This window comes from Papio anubis, chromosome 17 (assembly GCF_008728515.1).
Source record: "Papio anubis isolate 15944 chromosome 17, Panubis1.0, whole genome shotgun sequence".
NCBI lineage: Eukaryota > Metazoa > Chordata > Mammalia > Primates > Cercopithecidae > Papio > Papio anubis.
In genome coordinates this window covers 28,326,300-28,348,825 of record NC_044992.1, presented here as the reverse complement: position 1 = coordinate 28,348,825, position 22,526 = coordinate 28,326,300, and the positions used below count along the sequence as shown (strand labels likewise).

At 38.6% G+C, this 22,526-nt stretch overlaps 1 protein-coding gene across 6 annotated transcripts in view; it reads right to left on the bottom strand.

Annotated features, from left to right (window-relative positions):
• The window catches only part of AP2B1 (adaptor related protein complex 2 subunit beta 1), a 137,865-nt gene that overhangs the window by 65,918 nt on the left and 49,421 nt on the right, over positions 1–22,526 (bottom strand). For all 6 annotated transcript variants that reach the window (XM_021928937.2, XM_021928941.2, XM_021928942.2 and 3 more), the window contains exons 11-14: positions 21,495–21,660; positions 19,294–19,392; positions 9,536–9,795; positions 2,916–3,108 (exon numbers count right to left, since the gene is read on the bottom strand). In XM_021928937.2, coding sequence (XP_021784629.2) covers positions 2,916–3,108; positions 9,536–9,795; positions 19,294–19,392; positions 21,495–21,660 — 718 coding nt within the window. The remainder of the gene's footprint in view (positions 1–2,915; positions 3,109–9,535; positions 9,796–19,293; positions 19,393–21,494; positions 21,661–22,526) is intronic.

Genomic DNA, 22,526 nt, shown 5'->3' with positions numbered 1-22,526 from the left:
GTTCAAGACCAGCCTGGTCAACATGGTAAAACTCCATCTCTACTAAAAATGCAGAAACTTAGCTGGGCATGGTGGCGGGCACCTGTAATCCCAGCTACTCGGGAGGCTGAGGCAGGAGAATCGCTTGAACCTGGGAGGCGAGGTTGCGGTGAGCCAAGATCACACCACTGCACTCCAGCCTGGGCAACAAGAGCAAAACTCCATCTCCAAAAAAAAAAAAAAAAAAAAAAAAGCAAATAAAAAGAGAGAGAGAGAAAGGGGCATCTGCTATCTGAGCATCTAGGTAGCTATAGTTCAAACACTAAACTGAAGTGGTTCACAGTAGTCACCAGATATTCTATGTCCTTAATGTGCAAAATGTGGCCCATGGACCAGCAGCTTCAGTGTCACCTTGTTAGAAATGCAGACTCTAGGTCTCACTCTAGACCAACTAAATCATCTCTCTTAGGCTCAGTGTGCTGGCTCACACCTGTAATCCCAGCACTTTGGGAGGCCAAGGCAGGGGGATTGCTTGAGCCCAGGAGTTCAAGATGAGCCTACGCAACATAGTGAGAACCCATTTCCACAAACTAAACAAAACAAAACAAACCCTCTCTGGTACAAAATCTTTAGGAGATTCACAGGTATATAATTTATTTTGAGAAGTACTCTGTAAGGCAAGGATGCATTCAAAAAATGGCTTTGAGGATTAATCTTCTCTTTAGATAATTTGCATAAGAACAATGAAAGCATTTTAAAAGTCTACTGCTGCCTTAGAAACTCATCTTCCACACAGCCAAATTTAGGTCTTCCTTGTGATGGTCTCGAAAAAGGAACCTTGATTCTCTGAGTAAATATATATTTAACCACATACGGATCCAAAGCAAAACTAAGGGCTTTAATTTCTTCTCATCTTGATTTCTGGGATATCTTTCAAACTCAGAATAAGCTGAAGAAAACTGCACTGTAAACAATTTCTGGGCTATAACACCAAGGATACCATTTTAAATCCCAAAGTCAGGAAAAGCTAAAATTTAGAGTTACATAAAAACATAACTGGGCCTATGTAGCAAAAGTTGCATATTTAGAAATCCGATTAGAAAAACAACAACTTTCCTATCCCTGAAAGAATATCCCTTATATAAAAAAAAAGAAATAGGCCTGTGTGTAACTTTGGCTACTACAAGCAGGTTCTAACAGCTTTTCCCTTTGATACAATACTTGCAGGAACTCTAATGCAGATGACTGGGCAGCTATGTAAAATATGATAACAAAACCCATTGGTTTTGGAGTTGGCATGAGCTAATACAAAGTCAAATGAAAATAACATGTTTCTTTTTTTCTATGCTTATAGTGGGTCAAGTAGGATTCTGGTCTGGCAACATTAAAGGCAGGGCCTCTTTCTCCCCTCTATTCCTTGAACTTAGTTTGTTTCTCATTCTTAGGTTCAATGAGTCCACCATGTAGTAAGCTTCCCCACCAGGGAATGTAATAAACTTGAGGAGGATGCAATATTTAACTTGTGGTTGATATGTGAACAGAAAGGAAGAGCTATTTTAATTTTATAAGGGATTCTTAGGAGCCTCCATGAATATTTAAATGTTTGTCGCTCTCCTGAGTCTACAAGGAGGCTAGACAGCAATGTAAATAGAATCATCATATGAGAAAGCTATTCTGTTTATATAATCAGTCAGTTTCAATCATTAAAGATATGAATATAAAAAGTATTTGCTTATATGCCCAAGAAAGACAATAGAAGTGCTCATTTGTGTCAATATAAGCTGGAGTTCACAGCTTGGTCAATGTATAAATTCTAGAAGCAGTGATTTTCCATTAATGAAATGCACAACCCACAGAGATATGACTATAATCCTATTTCCTTGGACCCTCTGCCAGCCAAAAAGTAAATGAACCTCTACTGGCTGGTATAAACCCCAGATACAAAACTGCTCATAAAGTAGAAGAGAAGATGCCAGTATATGCAGCATAGAGTGCAGTTGTTTTGTATCTGTCATCTCTGGGAACATATATTTTCATATCTAAGATGTCAGCCCTCCAATGATATTGGTAAATAAATCGTTGTTGGGCATCTTTATAGTCATTGGGTTGACAAAAATCTCTTTTGCAAGGGTCTGCTAGAAAAGCCTCTCTAATTCCATCACAGTTTAAGGCAGTCATGTGATAGACTTGTTATTTTTCTGGCCTTCTCTTCATAGACTGAAGGTCACTCTCAAAATTCATTTATCTTGTACAGAAACAAAAAATAATTTTGGTTCCCATTGGTGGCAAATGTTCACAGATATTCTGGATTTTGGAGCCTTTTAGTATTAGAATCCTGGAAGCTAATTAAATTGGAAGTATGATAGAATGGAGTAGGTGGGGAAGAAGGGAAAAAAAGAACCAATCAAGCAGCCCTTTCCAACTGGAATAAAGGTACATTTTACTTAAAAAAAAAAAAAAAAAAGGCTGCCTCAAAACCTTTCAGAATTAGGGCATAAGTAAATAAAATATAAAAAAGGCAAAGGTTTGAAAGCCTCAAAATAGGATGATTTGTGTGAGGTCACTTTAATGTCGTTCAGATCAAAAGGAGAATTGATGTGGGCTATCCAGAGTTAAGAGCTAGGAACAATAATAAACTCTGGAAAAGATACTAAACGTTAAAATTGCTGAACAATAGGATGGTTAAATGTCAAAAGTTCTATTTAGAGGCAGGACAATGAAATAATCCCATACACCTGCAGACATACCCCATTACCAACGATGAACAGTATTAATTATAATTTTGCCTTACTAAAGACAAAGAATCCTGTCCTTTATCAAGGGACATTACTGCTCATCAAGGAAAGGTCTAGTTCTAAAAAGCTGAATAATTTAAAACTCTCTAGCATATCAAGAACTAAAAATAACCAAAAGAACAAGGGAAGAAAGATGCTTACCAGACTATCTAGTCCTCCTCCTAGGAGATCCACCGCTCCCATCTGCATGGAGGACACCTGTGGCACATTGACTGGGGGACCGAGGTCAAGGTTTAAAAGATCCCCTAGAAGATCACCTTGAGAGGGGATAACCTGAGGCTGTTCCAGATTCGTTGCAGTGGTAGTGCCAACAGGGCTGTCACCTGCATCAGTGCTAAAATCACATACACATAAAATGGACAAAAGAGAAAAGTCAGTTTCACCTAGGACATAATATGGCAACAGTAGTTAAACATATAGCTATATATAACTATCAAATACAAGGGGGAAAAAAACCCTCTGATTTTATAACCATTTGTTTAAGCTCATGAAGAGATAATAGCAATTCTTATTTTTATCAAATACAGTTGCTAAAATGAAAATAAATTATATGATGTAAACCTTGTCAGTTATATAATATAATTGGTCAATTTTAATTAAACATCTATGAGGGAACACTGTAAAGAGAATTCTATGGTTCTCTGTAGAAACTGTAAAATATATGGTTCCTGCCCTCAATGGCTTACACACCAACAAAAAAAAATCAGCATTTACAAAATGACTAAAAAGCAAGTTTACTGCGTAACAGCAGAAACATGTATTGTGTGTCTTATAAGTGATAGGATACGAGTAACACAACAAAAAAAGCTTCTCGGAATGGTTTTATGAGGAACTACCAGAGAGAAACCTCCAAAGAGGAAGAGAAGGTTTGTACAAAGGCACAGAAATGAACAATTTGACTTCAGGGGTGGTAAAAAAATTATATTGGCAGGAGTAGAGTTTGGGATTGGTAAAATTTGGGGGAAGAGAGAATAAGGAAAATAAAACTTTGAAAACTAGTCTAGAGAGCTGATTTTTTATAAAAGAAATGCAGAATCACTTTTATTTCTTGAACAAAGAACAGAAACTAAAAATAACATTAGAGGAACATTATTCTAGCACCTGTGTATATAATGAACTGAAGTTAGGAGAATGGACATGAAGATCAGCTAAGAGTAATCTAAACTGCTACTGTTGTCAACTATGTATGAAATAATAAAAGCTCAACAAGCTATAAAAATAAAAAGAAAGTGGTGAGTTCCAAGACATTTTAAAAGGACTAGGTAAGAGAAATGATGATCTTTTCAATAAATGGTGTGGGTTAACTGCACAGCTATGTGGGGGAAAAATGAACCTCGGCTCCCTGTAATTCACAAGGTAAACAAAAATTGAGATAAATCAGACATAAATGTGAAAGGTAAAACCTAGTTGAAAACCTGGAGTAGCATCTTATAAGCCTGGAGGAGATAATGGTTTCAACAAAAAGCAGTAGCCACAAAAGAAAAAAGTAATAAACTGGACTTCATTAAAATTAAGAACATGTCTTCCAATGACACCATTAAGAAATTGGGAAAAGATACTCTCTACAAACTGAGAGAAGATATTCACAACACATATACCTAACAAAGGACTTGCATCCAAATTATATAAGGAATTCCTACAAATCATTAAGAAAAAGACAAATCATTAAAAACAGGCAAGTCGCAAAAGAGGATACAGTAACATGAAAATGTGCTTAGCAACTTTACTCATCAGGAAAATGCAAATTAAAACTATAACAAGACACCACTATACACTCACCAGAATGGCTAAAACTAAAAAGATCAATAATACCAAGCAGTGCTGACAATGTAGATCACCTGGAACTCATACAGTGCTAGGAGTATACACTGGTACAACTACTTTGGAAAATTGGCAGCGTGTGTCTCCTACAGCTAAATAGAAACCTATTCTACGATCCAGCAATTCTACTCCTAGGTATATGCCCGAGATAAATACGTATATGTCTACCAAAAGACAAATACAAGAATATTCATAGCAGCCACAAACTAGAAATAACCCAAAGATGCAACAGAAGACATAAATAGTATATTCATGGAATGGAATACTACACACCAATAAAAAAGAGCAAACTACTAAAAACACAGATTAACCTCACATTATACAGAGCAAAAGACACAAGGCATAGAAGAGTAAAAACTGTAGGTTCCATTTATATTACACTCAGGCAGAGACAAAATGAATCTATAGCGATAGAAATCAGAACAGTGGTAATCTCTGGAGTGTGCACACTGACAGTAAAGGAACATGAGGAACCTTCTAGGGTGCTGAAAATATTCTATATCTGATCAGGGTAGTGATTATATGAGTGTATACATATGTAAACATTCATGGAACACTAAATGCTAAGATTAGTGAACTAATCTATTACTAACAGATTGGACTAATCTATTACTTAATAGAAGCAATAATGTTAATATAAGTAACATGAAGATATTCTCCACTGCATAAGCTTACATCAGACCAGAATAATCCACTGACAGCCTAACATTAATAAACAATATAATAAGCACACTATTATTTATACTGTTAATCCGACACAGGCATGCTCTAAGCAAAGATCACAAAAAGTACCCAGCTTGTTTACCAAAAACATCACCTCTAGCATTACCAGTATTAGAGGCACTGCCTGCCCAGTGACATATGTTCAATGGCCGTGGTATCCTGACCAGGCAAAGGTCAGGCAATAACCTTAATGCTAAGGTTATTATAAATTAGATGTCAATTTAAAAAGTAAAAGTCCTACCAAGAAAATTCCAGGCTCAGACGGCTTCACTGTGAATTCCTCCAAACATTTAAGGAAAAAGTAAGACCAATCTTACATAAACTCTAAATGAGACTAGAGAATGGCCACTGAGAAAATCTGAAAGTAGGTTAGCCTGCTTATTGGATGATATTAATTAAGTAATTATGTCCAATTTTGTTAGGCTTGATAACATTGTAATTTCAAGTCTTTATCTGTTAAAGATAACAAGTACAGTACTTATGGGTGAAAAGATAACGAGGTCTGGGATTGGATTTAAAATATTTGAGCCATCTCAAAAACAACTGTGGGGCAACAAATGAAATAACATTGGCAAGATACTGATAACTGCTGAAACTGAGTGATAGGTATATCCAAGTTTGTTATACCACTCTATCTTGCATATTTTAAGATTTATATGATAAAAAGTAAAAACAAACAAACAAACAAAAAAACAGCTCACACCTGTAATCCTAGCCCTTTGGGAGGCCAAGGTGGGCAGATCACCTGAGGTCAGGAGTTCGAGACCAGCCTGACCAACATGGTGAAACTCAATCTCTACTAAAAATACAAAAAATTAAAAATTAGCTGGGAGTGGTGGCAGGCACCTGTGGTCTCAGCTACTCAGGAGGCTGAGGCACGAGAATCACTTGAACCCAGGAGGGGAAGCTTGCAGTGAGCCAAGGTCATGCCACTGCACTCTAGCCTGGGAGACAGAGTGAGACTATATCTCAAAAAAAAAAAAAAAAAAAAAAAAAGTAAAAAAACACTGTAACAATTTAATTAATAAACAAATGTTTTCTTCTAAAAAAGCCTAGGTAAGCTTTGACACAAACAAAAACTGAGAAGTAAAAGATTAGTTACACCTCTAATAATCACAGGGTAATCTAGAAGGATGACAGGAAAACTTATGCGCAGCTCTCAATTCTGATAAAATAAGTAAGAAAAACAAGTAGAGAAGCTTGACAGAAACAAGGGACTGGGCTGGGCACGGTGGCTCACACCCAGAGTCTCAGGGTAGAGCACTGGGCTGGGTAATTGAGAACCTGTTCATATTCCAGCCGGGCGCGGCAGTTCACGTCTGCAATCCTGGCACTTTGGGAGGCCAAGGCAGGTGGATTACTGAGGTCAAGAGTTCGAGACCAGCCTGGACAACATGGTGAAACTCCATCTCTACTAAAAGCACAAAAAAATTAGCTGGATGTGGTGGCACACGTCTGTAGTCACAGCTACTCAGGAGGCTGTAGCAGGAGAATCTCTTGAACCCAGGAGGCAGAGGTTGCAGTGAGCCAAGATTGAGCCACTGCACTCCAGCCTGGGCTATAGAGTGACAGTCCATCTCAAAAACAAAACAAAACAGACAAACAAACAAACAAAAACAACAAAACCAAAGGACTGGCAGTCAGAGAAGTAAGCTTGGTTAGAAATTCACATACACATCTCAGGTGAAAACATGAGGGTGGGGGGCAGTGTAGGGTGGTGGTAAAAGCAGGGGATTAAGTGTTGGCTCCAGTAATTACTAGCTGCATAATTTCTGGCAAGCAACAACCTCTGTGAGACAAAATTTCCTCATCAATAAAATGGTAACAATATCACAGAAGCATAAGGTTTTATTAGAGCAAGAATCAACTGAAAACATGGTCTAACTGGTAAAGCTCTGTAATATATTAGTGGTTAGTGGGTAATTTCCCTAAGGGAATATGTAGAGAAACACAGAAAGAAAAGGTTCAGATCGAACCTTTTGATACAACCAAGATCAGTAACCAGAGAAGAGAATAAACATGGAACTGCAAAGATTAATGACAGAGATACAATCTAGGAAAGCTGATTTACAAGGAAAAAGCGTCCAGGAAGTCATGATGAAAAGGCTTTAAGAAATAAAAAGGGGAAATGATTTCATACACCTGGCAAGAAATACATAAAATCTTTCATATTCTCTACACATGAAATTCTGTCATCTTCTGACATATACCATTTAGAAAATGTGACAGAACACATGGTTCTATCAGTATGTCTAAAAAGAAGGTAGAATAGGTATTCCGCACATATTTTTCTTCACTCTAATGGAATGAATAATAGAAGTGAGTTCAATGAAAAGATATAAATGATCCTACAGATTCTACAAGAATATGATACATCATTATTATACATCCTTTCTCAATGGAAAATATAAGAAAATTAATATAATGACATTTCCAATTTTAAGAGAAATAACTGCATAACTGTCATCAAAGCAGTATTTTTTAAAGGTGAGATTTTTCCGAATTAGACAACTATTTACTACCTCACCCCCATGAAGCAGCTGACAAGTATAAGCATAGTAAGCAATATCCAAGTAAAAATCACTTCTCTCTTTCCCAGGTGATTTTAAAAGACCTAGTGAAGTGAGCATTTTTAAACCTCTAGAAGATGCAGAATAAGGCTTTAAAGTGTTGCTTTGTTTCCTATGAGAGGTGTATCACTTATTAATCTTACACTGCAGAACAGAGCTAGGTAATGTCAATATTATTACAGACATGTCATTTGCAGCAACGTATCATCCCTATTTATATCAAAACAGATTTTCCTTATATTTGCATTTCCCTTAAAAACACAAAACATGCACAAATGGACAAAAAGGAGGTTATCCAAAAAGGAACCACAAAAGAAATTGTGAAGATAAGAACTTAAAGGCTATTAATCAGATAAAGGCCTTATGTAAGACACTTTCTTTTTAGATAACTTAATGTTGGTTCTCTCCCTGCGTCTAAGAAAGGGTTGTTTTTGCTTATTGATTCATTTTCCCACTTCCATGTGAGGGTTAAAAGTTATCAGGAGGCTAGATACAAACACAGTTACAGAGGGAAGTTACAACAGAAATTCCATATCTACATCGAAACTTGAAGCACAGACTGGGAGAAATTCTTAGAAGTTAAATAGTCTCATATATAGAATGTTAAACATGTTTGCCTACAAGGAGAAACACCCTAACTTACTATAAGGACTAATCCTTATGAAGCTCATATCTCCTCTGGATTAAAATTATAGCACCTGCTGTAAAACCAAAGATTCAACTCAATCATGAAAGATTAATAATCTCCTTGGATGTTGCTGTTTCTTTTTCATTTGTCTGTATCCACAGTCTATTTACATAGAGCCCAAAATGCTGACCACACCAATTTGTAAAGCAATAAATACTACACTTTGGCCATTCACAAAAACCACTTAAACAATAATATACATCAGACAATGGAACAAGACACTCATTAATAAAAGCCCAATTATTCTAACTACTCTGGAAGGAAATCCTACTTTCATCAAGGTCTATTATGATTGATGAAGGAATCAGATTCTGAAAAGATTCTGAGATACCCATTATAAGAGTTTATTAGAGTGTTTCTTCTCCCTAATTAGAACTTTAGGACAGCTACAAAGTAAGAGCTCCATGTTACCCAAGAGCCTGTTCATATCAATTTCCTTGTTGAAATGGCCAATTTAAAAAGGTACAGGTAACTGAAAAACTAAGTCCACACAGAAGTCAGGCTTTTTTTTTTAATAAAACAATACTGAAATATTATTTCATTAACAGTTTTACAGCATAAGTTGTACCTACTAACTTTCCATAAGGCTCAACAAAAGCTACAGTAAAGGGTCAAGATGGCTAAATGTATACACAGGCTTTTTTCCAAGTTTTCAACTATGGGATTATTTCTATTCTCTTCTTACTGCAGACTTAAGCAACTTTCAGACTTCATCAATTTAGAAGGTCTTCACCACAATTTTCTAAAGCCATAATGTACTCTTAGATTGGAACACAGAGGAGTCTTTCACCCATTTTATATGTGGTCACTGGTATTCAGTTGGAGCTCCCTGGGGTTGTACAGTAGCAGGTTTGCAAAAATGTACAGCAAGTTCTTTTCCAGACTATAAAAGCATAAAGAAGACTAACTCTGTCTAAACAGAGTCATTTCTCACTCAAAGACAGTTCACACCTTCTTACCTCCCATGATGAATTGGCAAGTGTTTACGATGAATTCCATGACTTCCTTCCACAAAAGCATTAGGAGGCTTATGATACACAGAGGCCAAAGAACCAATGTGGCAGATTAGCTCATCCAGCAGAGTTGGCTCAATAAGGTCCGTCTCCTCAGAGATCAGTGGCTTCTCAGACAAGACTACTTCTTTAGCCGTGACAGGGTCAGTTGAGAGAAGGCGCCAATAAATATAGCCCCGGTCTCGAAGGTCAGGATTATCAGAATCCTAAAGAAAAGGCAAAGGCAAGGAGGTAGAGATGAAACTGTTCTCCATACAGAAACCCAAACTGCTGGATTTATCAACCAATGCTGTAGTGATTTATGCAGACGGGGTATTAAGAAGATATTTCAGGCTGGATGTGGTAGCTCGTAGCTCATGCCTGTAATCCTAACACTTTGGGAGGCTGAAACAGGCGGATCACTTGTGAGATCAGCCTGGGCAACGTGGCAAAACCTTGCTTCTACAAAAAATATAAAAAATTAGCAGGACAGGCTGGGCGCGGTGGCTCACGTCTGTAATCCCAGCACTTTGGGAGGCCAAGGTGGGTGGATCGCTTGAGGTCAGGAGTTTGAGACCAGCCTGGCCAACATAGCGAAACCCCATCTCTACTAAAAATACAAAAATTAGCCGGGCTTGGTGGCGCGTGCCTGTAATCCCAGCTACTCAGCAGGCTAAGGCAGGAGAATAGCTTGAACTCAGGAGGCAGGGGTTGCAGTGAGCTGAGATTGTGCCACTGCACTCCAGTCTGGGCAACAGAGTAAAACTCTGTCTCAAAAAATAATAATAATAAAAATAAAAAAATTAGCAGGGCAGGGTGTAGAGCCGCATGCACATGTAGTCCCATCTACTCAGGAAGCTGAGGGAGGAGGATCACTTGAGCCCAGGAGGTTGAGGCTGCAGTGAGCCATGACTGCACCGCTGCACTCCAGACTGGGCAATAGAGTGAGACTGTCTCAAAAAGCAAGCAAATGTGTTAACTCAATATGGTTCTAATGTAGTCATAATTCTGTAATCTCTAATGTTTCAAGGGATGTAACTATAAATTAAGATGGGTTAATCCTAAGACTCAAATTCAAACAGAAATAAGGAATAGAAAACTAATGCTTAATCTGGTAAAAGTTAACTGGTTGAGACGGCCTTAGAACATAAAAATTTTTTAAACTAGGGCTGGGCGCGGTGGCTTATGCCTGTAATCCTGGCACTTTGGGAGGCCGAGGCTGGAAGATCATCTGAGGTCGGGAGATTGAGACCATCCTGGCTAACACAGTGAAACCCTGTCTCTACTAAAAATACAAAAAATTAGCCAGGTGAGGTGGCACATGCCTATAATCCCAGCTACTCAGGAGGCTGAGGCAGGAGAATCACTTGAACCCGGGAGGCGGAATGCAGTGAGCTGAGATTGTTCCACTGCACTCCAGCCTGGGCAATAAGAGCAAAACTCCGTGAAAAAAAAAAAGAAAAGAAAAAAAAAGAATGTTTTAACTGCTTTAAATATTAGCAGGCTTATTAATAACATATATTATATCTTACATATATTGTACCCATACCTTCTTCCTTCATGCAAATATTTATTAAGTACCTCCTATTGAGACACTGGCTAGGTCCTGGAAATAAAGAGGTAACAATACACTGCCTGACTTTAAGGAGCTCACATAATATTAACTATTTCAATAGAGTATGAAAGATACTATTATCTAAATAATCAAAAACTGTTAAAGAGAAGACATAACTGCTTCCAAAAGGAGTAACACTTGAATTTGGTGGTCTTGTTTTGTGCTATGGTGGTTTTTAAATAATTGTATACATGTTCACGGTTAAAAAGAAATTATTACCAAATATACCGCATCACAATTTATAAGTGTATGACATAAAAAAAAAAAACCTCCCCCAATTATCCAGCCCTTCTCCATCTCAACTCCCAATCCCCCAAATAGCCATGATTAGTAATGTGGTGTATATCTGTCCAGATGGGACACACACACACTTATTTCATATAAAACCAGTTTCATATTATATATACTGTTTTGAAGTTGTTCTCCATGTTGATGTATACAATTGCACTTTTCCACTGTAACGTCCACTGCACCATTAAATATTAGTCCCCTACTGAAGGACATTTAGACTGTTGCCCGTTTTTCCCTTTCTACCTTTATTATTGTTTTATTTGTTTGTATGTATGTATGTATGTATGTATATATGTATTTTGAGACAGAGTCTTGCTCTGTCACCCAGGCTGGGGTACAGTGGTGTGATCTCGGCTCACTGCAACCTCTGCCTCTTGGGTTCAAGTGATTCTCTTGCCTCTGTCTCCTAAGTAGCTGGGATTATTGGTAAGCAACACCACACCCAGTTAATTTTTGTATTTTTAGTAGAGACAGGGTTTCTCTATGTTGGCCAGGCTGGTCTCGAACTCCTGACTTCAAGTCATCCGCCCACCTCAGGCTCCCAAAGTGCTAGGATTACAGGCATGAGCCACCGTGCCTGGCCTATTGTTTTATTTCTTTATTTTTTGTGTGATCATTATAAAGTGGCAATAAATATCCTGGTACCTACCTCAAAAGTATGTCTATATGATGGCATTTATTTATGCAGGAGTTGTTCCAATAGCAACTTATTAAAGGCAACAATAAGTCCCTGTTTCAACTTCTGTATTTCAAACTCATAACCAGACCAGGTACAGTGGCTCATGCCTGTAGTCCCAGCTACTAGGGAGGCTGAGGCAGGAGAATCATTTGAACCCAGGAGGTGGAGGTTGCAGTGAGCCTAGATCACGCCACTGCACTCCAGCCTGGGCGACAGAGTGAGACTCTGTCTCGAAAACAAAACAAAACAAAAAAAACCCCCCAAAAAAACAACAAAAAAACCCCGAAAACCCAAAAAACTCATAACCAAACAAAAAATATTTTCTTTAAAATAGGACAATTTGAGGGCTTCCATTTTAGTTTCTAAGTGAGTAGATGAATTGGTTCATGACTCAGCCACTTAAGGCCCTTATCATCCAGTTCGATTGCAGCAGTTACCCTGATTATTTTTGACTATATAGATTCAAATAGTTTTTCTCAGTCACAGATTGTTTAAATTGCACTCATAATGGATTGTTGGTTAAAGACAAAAAGCACATAGAACATTGCAATACAGCAAATTAATAAAATTATTAAAACAGTAAATTTTTTTTTTTTTTTTTTTTTTTTTTTTGTGAGACGGAGTCTCGCTCTGCCGCCCAGGCTGGAGTGCAGTGGCCGGATCTCAGCTCACTACAAGCTCCGCCTCCCGGGTTCACGCCATTCTCCTGCCTCAGCCTCCCGAGTAGTTGGGACTACAGGCGCCCGCCACCGCGCCCGGCTATTTTTTTGTATTTTTTAGTAGAGATGGGGTTTCACCGTGTTAGCCAGGATGGTCTCGATCTCCTGACCTCGTGATCCGCCCGTCTCGGCCTCCCAAAGTGCTGGGATTACAGGCTTGAGCCACCGCGCCCGGCCTTAAAACAGTAAATTTTATCTCAAGATAATTTTTACCACATTTATAAGTTGCATTATTCTAATAGAAATTATGTATATGTATATGTATGAATGTCTTATCAAAATGTCTCTAGTATTTGAAATGCCCGGGTTAAAAAAAGGAAACAGTGATAATTAGAAATTTAGCTGATTTTGTTTTTTTTGGGGGGGGGGGAGGTTGAGGGACTAAATTGCACCTAAGTGTTTATAAATAGCAGCCTGAAACCTCCTTATTTAGATTTTCATTTGAAAACAAAGCTCAAACATTATAAAACAAAAACAAGTTGATTTTTTAAAAAGAGCAGAATACAAGTTTCTCAAAATATCAGGTCAGGGAAGCAACCCCTCTCTCCCACATTTTTTTATACATAAATTAAATGTTAAACTTTAAGCTATATATGCAGTCCTTAAAGTCCATGTACTTTAGAATTTGTAAAGTATGGTTTTTATTACACAATTAAACACTGCATTTATCTTATTAACTTAGAAAATTCAGTTTGTCTTTATGTACCAGTAATATCTTAAAGGTATTCAACTTTATAATACACGGTTTAATAATATACTCATCAAAATAAAATGCTTTTTCTTCAAATTATTTCTCCCATATATAATGCAAACAATTTAACCAAATGACCCAAAAGAAAAATTCCCGGCCGGGCACGGTGGCTCAAGCCTGTAATCCCAGCACTTTGGGAGGCCGAGACAGAAGCGGATCATGAGGTCAGGAGATCAAGACCATCCTGGCTAACAGGGGTGAAACCCGTCTCTGCAAAAATGCAAAACCCAGTGGACAGGGTGGCCAGGCAGCCCAGCTCTCAGCAGGCTGAGGCAGGAGGAATGGCATAAACCGGGAGGCTGCAGTGAGCTGAGATCTGGCCACTGCCTCCTAGCCTGGGCAACAGAAATGAGACTCCGTCTCAAAAAAAAAAGAAAAAAAAGAAAAAAAAGAAAAATTCCCATAGGGATTCACAAAATTCAAAATCTAGCCAGGCATGGTGGCTCAGTAATCCTAGCACTTTGGGAGGCCGAGGTGGGCTGATCACTTGAGGCCAGGGGTTTGAGACCAGCCTGGCCAACATGGCAAAATCCCATCTCTACCAAAGGTACAAAAATTAGCCAGGCATGGTGGCAGATGCCTGTAATCTCAGCTACCTGGGAGGCTAAGGAGGGAGAATCACTTGAACCCAGGAGGTGGAGGAGGCCGCCACAGGGAGCTGAGATTGCACAACTGCACTGCAGCCTTGGTAATGGAGTGAGACTCCATCTCAAAAAAAAAAAAAGTGTATATATATACATATATATATACACATATGAAAAAAGTTTGAGAGTTCCTCCACAAATTATTCGAAATGCTGCTATATGGCAAACTGCTGGAGATAGAGTTACTGGATCAAAGTCTAAATAGACACTAACTTGAAAAATACAATCCTATGAGAAATGAGTGCAAATTTCCCATGACTGAAAAGTCAGGAGTAGGGAAGAATCTCCTACTGCTCAAACTCTGTTTGTTCTGAGGGATGACCTGTTAGTCCTACTGTAAGCCAGCCCTCACCAACTACCTCATATTTTACATGGAGGCCACAGTAATTCAGACCGTCAAGACCAAGATAAATAAAAATACGGGACCTTTTTGTGATCTTAAGCTGCCATTAAATGTTTGGTGACTCAGATAATTTGGCTTTGGATCTACTGTACTGCTAAGACCCATAGGCCCTCCTCAGGGGAAGAGCTCCCAAAATAATACTTACCAGGCCAGCACTAGAACAGTAATTCTTAAACTATAATGTGCATCAACATTTTAACATGCCAGGAATGCCACTGAAAGTGCAGAACCCAGAGGCCATACTTCAGAGATTCTGATTCATTCTATCAGAAGTAGGGCCTAGTAATTAGTATTTTTAACAGGCAGCCCAAGTGATTCTGATGACGGTGGCCCCTAGTTCATAGACAGAAAAACATGAAGACCTCTCCTCCATGTATCACAAAGAATAATTACTAACGTCTAGATATTTTTTTGTTTTATTTTGCTTTGTTTTGTTTTGAGACAGAGTGTAGGTCGTGTTGCCCAGGCTGGAGTGTAATGGGGCAATCTCGGCTCACTGCAACCTCTGCATCCTGGGTTCAAGTGATTCTCCTGCCTCAGCCTCCCCAGTAGTTGGGATTACAGGCGCATGCCACCACGCCCGGCTAATTTTGTATTTTTAGTAGAGATGGGGTTTCTCCATGTTGGTCAGGCTGCTCTCGAACTCCTGACCTCAGATGATCTGCCCACCTCGGCCTCCCAAAGTGCTGGGATTACAGGCATGAGCCACCGCGCCCGGCCTCTGTTTGTATTCTTTACTGACTTGAACCGACTACTGTATTGACTTTCTGTGTAACAGGTAAAATGATAAATTTTTGAAATGAAGCCTCAGATTCAAGAGTTGGGTTTTCCCCCCTAATAATATTTTTAATTATACTCCCATTTTACTTAAAATTAAAAGCACTAAGATTTCACATATATATACTTCACTTAATTCACAGCACAAGTAAAAACAGTATTAATTAACTCTACTATAGAGACAGAAGAAAAGCAGTATGAAAGAAATTTGCTCAGTCATGTCCTGAATCAGTGGAAGTAGCATCACCAGAACCTCACTACCCAATTAAGTTAACACAATTCAGCAGACCACATTGCATCCTAAACTTAAATTGGTACTCACCAGCCATAAATATTTAGGTTCTTATTTCACAAACTTGAGGAAAAAAGAGAACCAGGTGAAAAGACTTACATGGGCATACTTATTCTTTTTTTCCTTTTTTTTTCCCGAGACAGTGTCTCACTGTATTACCCAGCCTGGAGTGCAGTGGCACGACCTCAGCTCACTGCAACCTTTGCCTCCTGGGCTCAAGCGATCCTCCCACCTCAACCTCCCAAGTAGCTGGGATTACAGGCGTGTGCCACTATGCTCAGTTAATTTTTGTATTTTTTGTAGAGATGGGATTTTGCCATGTTGCACAGGCTGGTTGAACTCTTGAGTTCAAGTGATCCGCCTGCTTCGGCCTCCCAAAATGCTGGAATTATAGGCGTGAGCCACAGCACCCAGCAGCATACTTACTCTTTTATGATAACTTCTCAGACTTAATTAATTAATTAGACAGAAAAATTAATTGGATAGAAAAAGCAAGCCTTCAGGTGGGCTCTGTGGCTCACACCTGTAATCCCAGCACTGTGGGAGGCCAAGGCAGGAGGATCACTTCAGGTCAGGAGTTCAAGACCAGCCTGGTCAACATGGTGAAACCCCATCTCTACTGAAAAAAAAAAAAAAATTAGCTGGGCGTGGTGGCATACACCTGTAATCCCAGCTACTCAGGAAGTTGAGGTAGGAGAATTGTTTGAACCCAGGAGGCGGAGGCTACAGTGAGCTGAGATCATGCCACTGCACTCCAGCCTGGGTGACAGAGCTAGACTCAATACTGAAAAAAGGCAAGCCTTGAGAAATTGCTTATTATTTATAGTATGAAATAATCATCCACAAAGACCTCAAAACTAGCAAACACACATATACATATGGGCTTATGCTTAATATTGCTTCAGGCAGGGAATATGTATTCTCCAAGTCATTCTTAACCTTCAGACTAGAGGAAGCATAGCACAGTGGACAAGACCATGGACCTTAGAGCCAGACATATCTGAGTCTGAGTTCTACCTCTGCCCCACAATAATTAGGCCTCTCTGAGTTTCCTCATCTATAAAAACAGAAATAGTTTACTAACCCTTGCTAGGATTAAGTGAGTTTCTAGCCTGTCCTGTTCTAGGAAGCTTATGAAAATTGCATCTAAGGCTAAACAGCATTAATTGAAACTAGAGTCAGGAAACTGCATGCCACAATGGCCTACACAGTTTCCATGGGAGATGGTTAAATGTGATTCTAAGGTTTCAAACAACCAATATGGGAAAGAAAGCTATCAGGCATGCTACACTGATACACAGAAAATTCCAAAACTTGTCAGGAATTTGATGGGGCTTCACAAAGAAGAAAACATAATAAAGTAATGACTTTGATAACAAGCTAACAACAGATCCAAATTGGGTAGTTTTCCATGACGACTGTTATTAGTACAGACTGATAGTATTCGCGTAATTTAGTAAAAGCAATTTTATTAGGGGTCAAAAACAATGCAGTACAGGTATCCAGATGTCTATTAATAAGGCTTGATTCAGAGGTGAATTTCAGACTATCTGTAAGAACAGCACTACGTTGTATCCTTTAAGCAATCCTTCCTAAATACTTTATCTCAGTCAAATTTTGATAAATACTTAAGAGGTAATGAGACTGAGTGTGAAATCTGGCCAGAATGCGTAATACAGCTCTCCTATGGTGCCTGTTACATACAAACACATAGGCCTTAACAGACAATGATGATAGGGTTGAGAACTTGTGAAAACAGATGAAACTATCAAACATACTTGCTTGGATATTTACAGTAAGCAGAGAGGAAGAAAGGCCAAAATTCTCTTTAGAAATTGTTTTGATCAAATGTGAGCTGCTCTAATTCTGTCATTCTATGTGACCACTTACAGCAATCTTGTCCAACCTGGGGCCACATGTGACCCAAATCAAATTCATAAACTTTCTTAAAACTTTATGAGATTCCTTCTCTTTCTTTCTTTCTTTCCTTCTTTCATTCCTTCCTTCTTTCTCTTTCTCTTTTTTCTTTTATTCTTCCTTCCTTCCATCCTTCTTCTCTTTTCCTTTCTTTCTCTCTCTTTCTTCCTTCCTTCCTTCTTTCTTCTCTCTTTTTTCTTTTATCTTTGTTTCTCTCTCAATTTTCTCCCTCCGTCCTTCCCTCCTTTCTTCCTTCTTTCTCTTTTGCCTGTTTTACATTTCAATGTGTAAGCAAATGGTGATTAAAGGACAATAGGCTTAAAATATTCTTAAAAAAAAAAAAAACTTTACGAGATTCTTTTGCAATTTTTTTTTTGGGGGGGCTCATCAGCTATTGTGAGCGTGTTTTATGTGTGGCCCAAAACAATTCTCAATTCTTCTTCCAACGTGGCCCAGGGAAGCCAAAACATTGCACACCCCTGACTTAGGAGTTTAAAATTAAAACATGAAAGAGTGCAAAAAATAAAAAAAAAGGGGGGGGGGTGGGAGGAATGAAGAAATTGTTTTGAATTCATCTTAGAGATTCAAATGGGTTAATCAAGGATCCAGACACAGGAAATCAGAACACTCAATTCAATACTAATATTAACCACTGATGCTTATAAATTGCTTTGCTTCAGGCAGAGGAAGATGCTTAAGAAAGTTTTTAAAATACTTCAAAATAGCTTGTACAAATAAATTATTTTAAAGTTGTACAAGCTCATACAAATAAATTTTTTAAAGTTGTAAAATTAGTAACAGGAAAAATTATGGCTCAAGAACTAGGCAAAGTACTGTGAAAGGGTTTTAAATTTTGATTACGCACCAGTATAAAGGGATGAGAAAGAGAGAAAAATGGTAAACTGGATATCTGATTCATATTCCATTTGCAGACACACATCTTAACCCTGACAGCCTGCTAAAATGCCAGCCTGTTAGCAAATCCAATTAAGAACATTACTAAATCATGAAGGGACTGATGATCATTATACCAGTTATACTAGAAAACCTAATTATTTTGATTTCTGTGGATCTAATATAATGACCTGATCTTTAAGGCCAGCTGCCACTTTCCTGAGATCAGAATCCATCTAAACTTCTTTTCTTCTGACCAAAAAAATCAAGTAATTCCAAGGAGATCCAAATATATCAAATAATTCAAGGAAGCAGCATAAGCACTTAATTTCCAAGAGAAAGGCAAACACTCTGGAAGGTAGAACAATGAATGAAACTTTGCTCAGGCATCTTTTATCTGCACATGGTACTTTCATTTGAAAGCTGAAATGAAGTCACAGTGAAGCAGGTACTATCAGACCATGTCATTTTCATCTAAGTATGTCCTTCACTAAACTAAGAGTCTAGGTTCAATTTTCGTGAAATATGAAAAGTGGAGTCAGTCAACTCATTTAAAAGCCATACAATTAGCTACAATTCAGCTGAACAAGTTAAAAGGCATTGTTTTAATATTTTAACAAGATCTAAAGGTCATACTTCCTTCAAACAAAACTTCCCCAAATGAATCCCCTAGGAAGAGTTTCATAATTTCCTACAATTTGAAACAAGACAAATCAACATCTCTCTTTTTCCAGATTTCTTACCTGTGTTGCCAAACTCAAGACCTGCTGGACTAGCTCCTGTGTTTCTGATGGTTTCTTGAGAAACAGCTTCACTATGGCAGTAAGCAGAGTGAGTTGCACCTAAACAGACATAATTTGTGATACAGTGAAAGAACGGCACTGGCATTATTCCCTGCCATCATCTCCAAAGTGGTGTTTCCCCAACTATGAATTACCATGGAGCCTTTCTGATTTTGGTTAAGAGACAAAAGGCTGAAACTCAATATCAACAAGAGCAGTCAAAAGTATTTGTGGGAAATACAAAGGTATTCAACTGAAAACTCTATCCTTTTATCCTCAAAATGCATTTTTGGCACAAAATATTGCTTGTTTCTAAGCCAGATAGTTACCTGTGTTTATTATTATTACTATTATTATTTTGAGACAAGGTCTCCCTCTACTGCCCAGGCTGCACATTCATAGCTCATTGTAGCCTCAAACTCTTGGACTCAAGCAATCCTCCTGCCTCAGCTTCCCAAGTAGCTAGGACTACAGGTGCAAGCCACTACATCTAATTTTGTTTTTGTTTTTGTATTGTTTGTAGAGAGGTAGTCTTGCCATGTTGCCAGGGCTGGTCTCATACTCCTGGCTGGAAGCAATTCTCCTGCATCAGTCTTCCAAAGCGCTGGGATTACAGGCATGAGTAACTGAGCCTGGCTTACATTTCTTAAAGTATATGTTAACATACTGATGGTGATAATATTGGCTCTTGAGCAAGTCCTTCATTATTTACTTCTACCAAAAGCTACAATTTGGGGGGAATTATGGAATCATCTGTCATACTGGGGCAACAGCCAGGACAGTAGAATTATGTCAGGTTACAGCCTATTAAGAGTTGGCTGCTAAACCACAAAGCTATTGACTTGTACATATTCCTTGAATTAGGTCTATTAAAATTGCTATGGTAGATTACATGTATAATTTTCTATTTGCTTTGAGTACAAATGCCAAGAAAAAAGGGCTTAATAATTTATCGGCTTCCTGGTCCCGTGGCTCTAATTTTGGTAGTGGAAAGTGAGAAGCAGTCTCAGAATTTTCATTCAAAGATAATCTTTTCAAACCTCACCACAGCCTCAAATGAAAAATCCCTGCTGTAATGAGCCACAGCCATTACTAACAGAAAAGTGTAGTCATTTTCAGGTGACAGAAAATAAAAAAGTAGTGGTAACTACTGCTCTAAGCCACTGGTTGTCAAAGTGCGGTTCTGGATTAACAGCAGCATCAGCATCACCCTGAACCTTGTAAAACATACAAATACTTAGGCACATCTCAGACTTACTGAGTCAGATACTGTCAGGGTGAAGCCCAGCAACATGTGCTTTAAAAAGCCCTCCAGGTGTTAATAATGCTTACTGAAGTTTGAGAACTACTGGTCTGAGTTATGTAGGTTTTTAACATTAGAAATCAGTAAAACTGGCACGGTGGCTCACACCTGTGATCCCAGCACTTTGGGAGGCCGAGGTGGGTGGATCACCTAAAGTCAGGAGTTCAAGACCAGCCTGGCCAACATGGTGAAACCTTGTCTCTACTAAAAATACAAAAAATTAGCCGGGAGTGATGGTGGATGCCTGTAATCCCAGCTATTCGGGAGGCTGAGGCAGGAGAATCGTTTGAACCTAGGAGGCAGAGGTTGCAGTGAGCCAAGATCCTGCCACTGTACTACAGCCTTGGCAACAGAATGAAACTGTCTCCAAAAAAAAAAAAAAAAAAAAAAATTCAGTAAAACTGGCCAGGCGCGGTGGCTCATGCCCATAATCCCAGCACTTTGGGAGGCCGAGATGGGTGGATCACCTAAGGTCAGGAGTTCAAGACCAGCCTGACCAACATGGCGAAACCCTGTCTCCACTAAAAATATAAAAATTAGCCGGGTGTGGTGGTGCACACCTGTAATCTCAGCTACTGGGGAGGCTGAAGCAGGAGAATTGCTTGAACCTAGGAGGCAGAGATTGCAGTGAGCCAAGATTCTGCCACTGCATTCCAGCCTGGACAACAGAGCGAGACTCTGTCTCAAAAACAAAAACAAAAAATCAGTAAAACTGAAAAGGGACATCCCTGTTGGCAGAAAAATGAACATACTATATATAAATATAGACATAGAAGAAACTGCCTATAACCTTTGCTTTCTCTGAAATCTCCCCAAAGACATCTAAAACTACTAGGAAAGACAAGAGACAAGAACTTACCTGGGTGCTTTCATCGTGAAAACCCTCCAGGAAGCTTTCTAGTAACTCATCTGCATTGTCAATTCTTTCAGCATATTCTCCCACAATCCAAATCATAGCTGCTCGAGCATCTGGCTCATCCAGCGAGTCTAAGTTCTCACATAGAGTGGCAATGATACTTTCATACCTGATGTGAAAAAAATGAACTATGGTTATTGAGGGCAAAACTAAGAACTATATTTAAAAGTGAAGGTTAAAGGCAAAACCACAAACAAGGAACCCTAAACCAAACCACCAAACTGTAAAAGCTTTTAGTCAAGAGAACGTACAGGTTTTAAGTCAGAAAATGTTAATGCCTTAAATTTCCCTTCAATTATTTTTTAAGATCTAGACCTTAAAACCTTTATAAAAATTCATCAGATGTTCTTTTGTTTTGTTTTTTGAGACAGGGTCTCACTCTGTCACCCAGGCTAGAGTGCAGTGGCATAATCACAGCTCACTGTAACCTCAAACTCCTGGGCTCAAGCGATCCTCCCTCCTGAGTCTTCTGAGTAGCCAGGACTACAGTTGAGTGCCACCACACTCAGCTAACTTTAAAATTTTTTTGGTAGAGGTGGGGGTCTTGCTATGTTGACAAGCTGGTCTCAAACTTGTGGCCTCAAGTGATCCTCTCGCCTTGGTCTCCCAAAGTGATGAAATTACAGGTGTGAGCCACACTGCCATCTGTTCTTTTTACAAGGAAAAATTAACCCGTGGTGTAAGATAATACCACTACCTTGTATTTGTAACAATCTTTCATATATGTAGATTAGAAAATTTTCCTATTGTTCCAATTTGCCTTCACGGTAGAGAGGAACAGAAATTCCACTTTATTTTTAGGCAAATGAAGTTAGACAACAACGGTATCCAGACGAGAAATGGTAAATCTGTCCCTTAATCCACTTATCTCTCCTTTTTATAAAAGAGATCTTTATGTTAGTTCTTCTAAAGGTACCTGTACTAATGACTTATTTCTCCAAAGAAAGAAGTAATTCAAATACTTATTTTTACGTA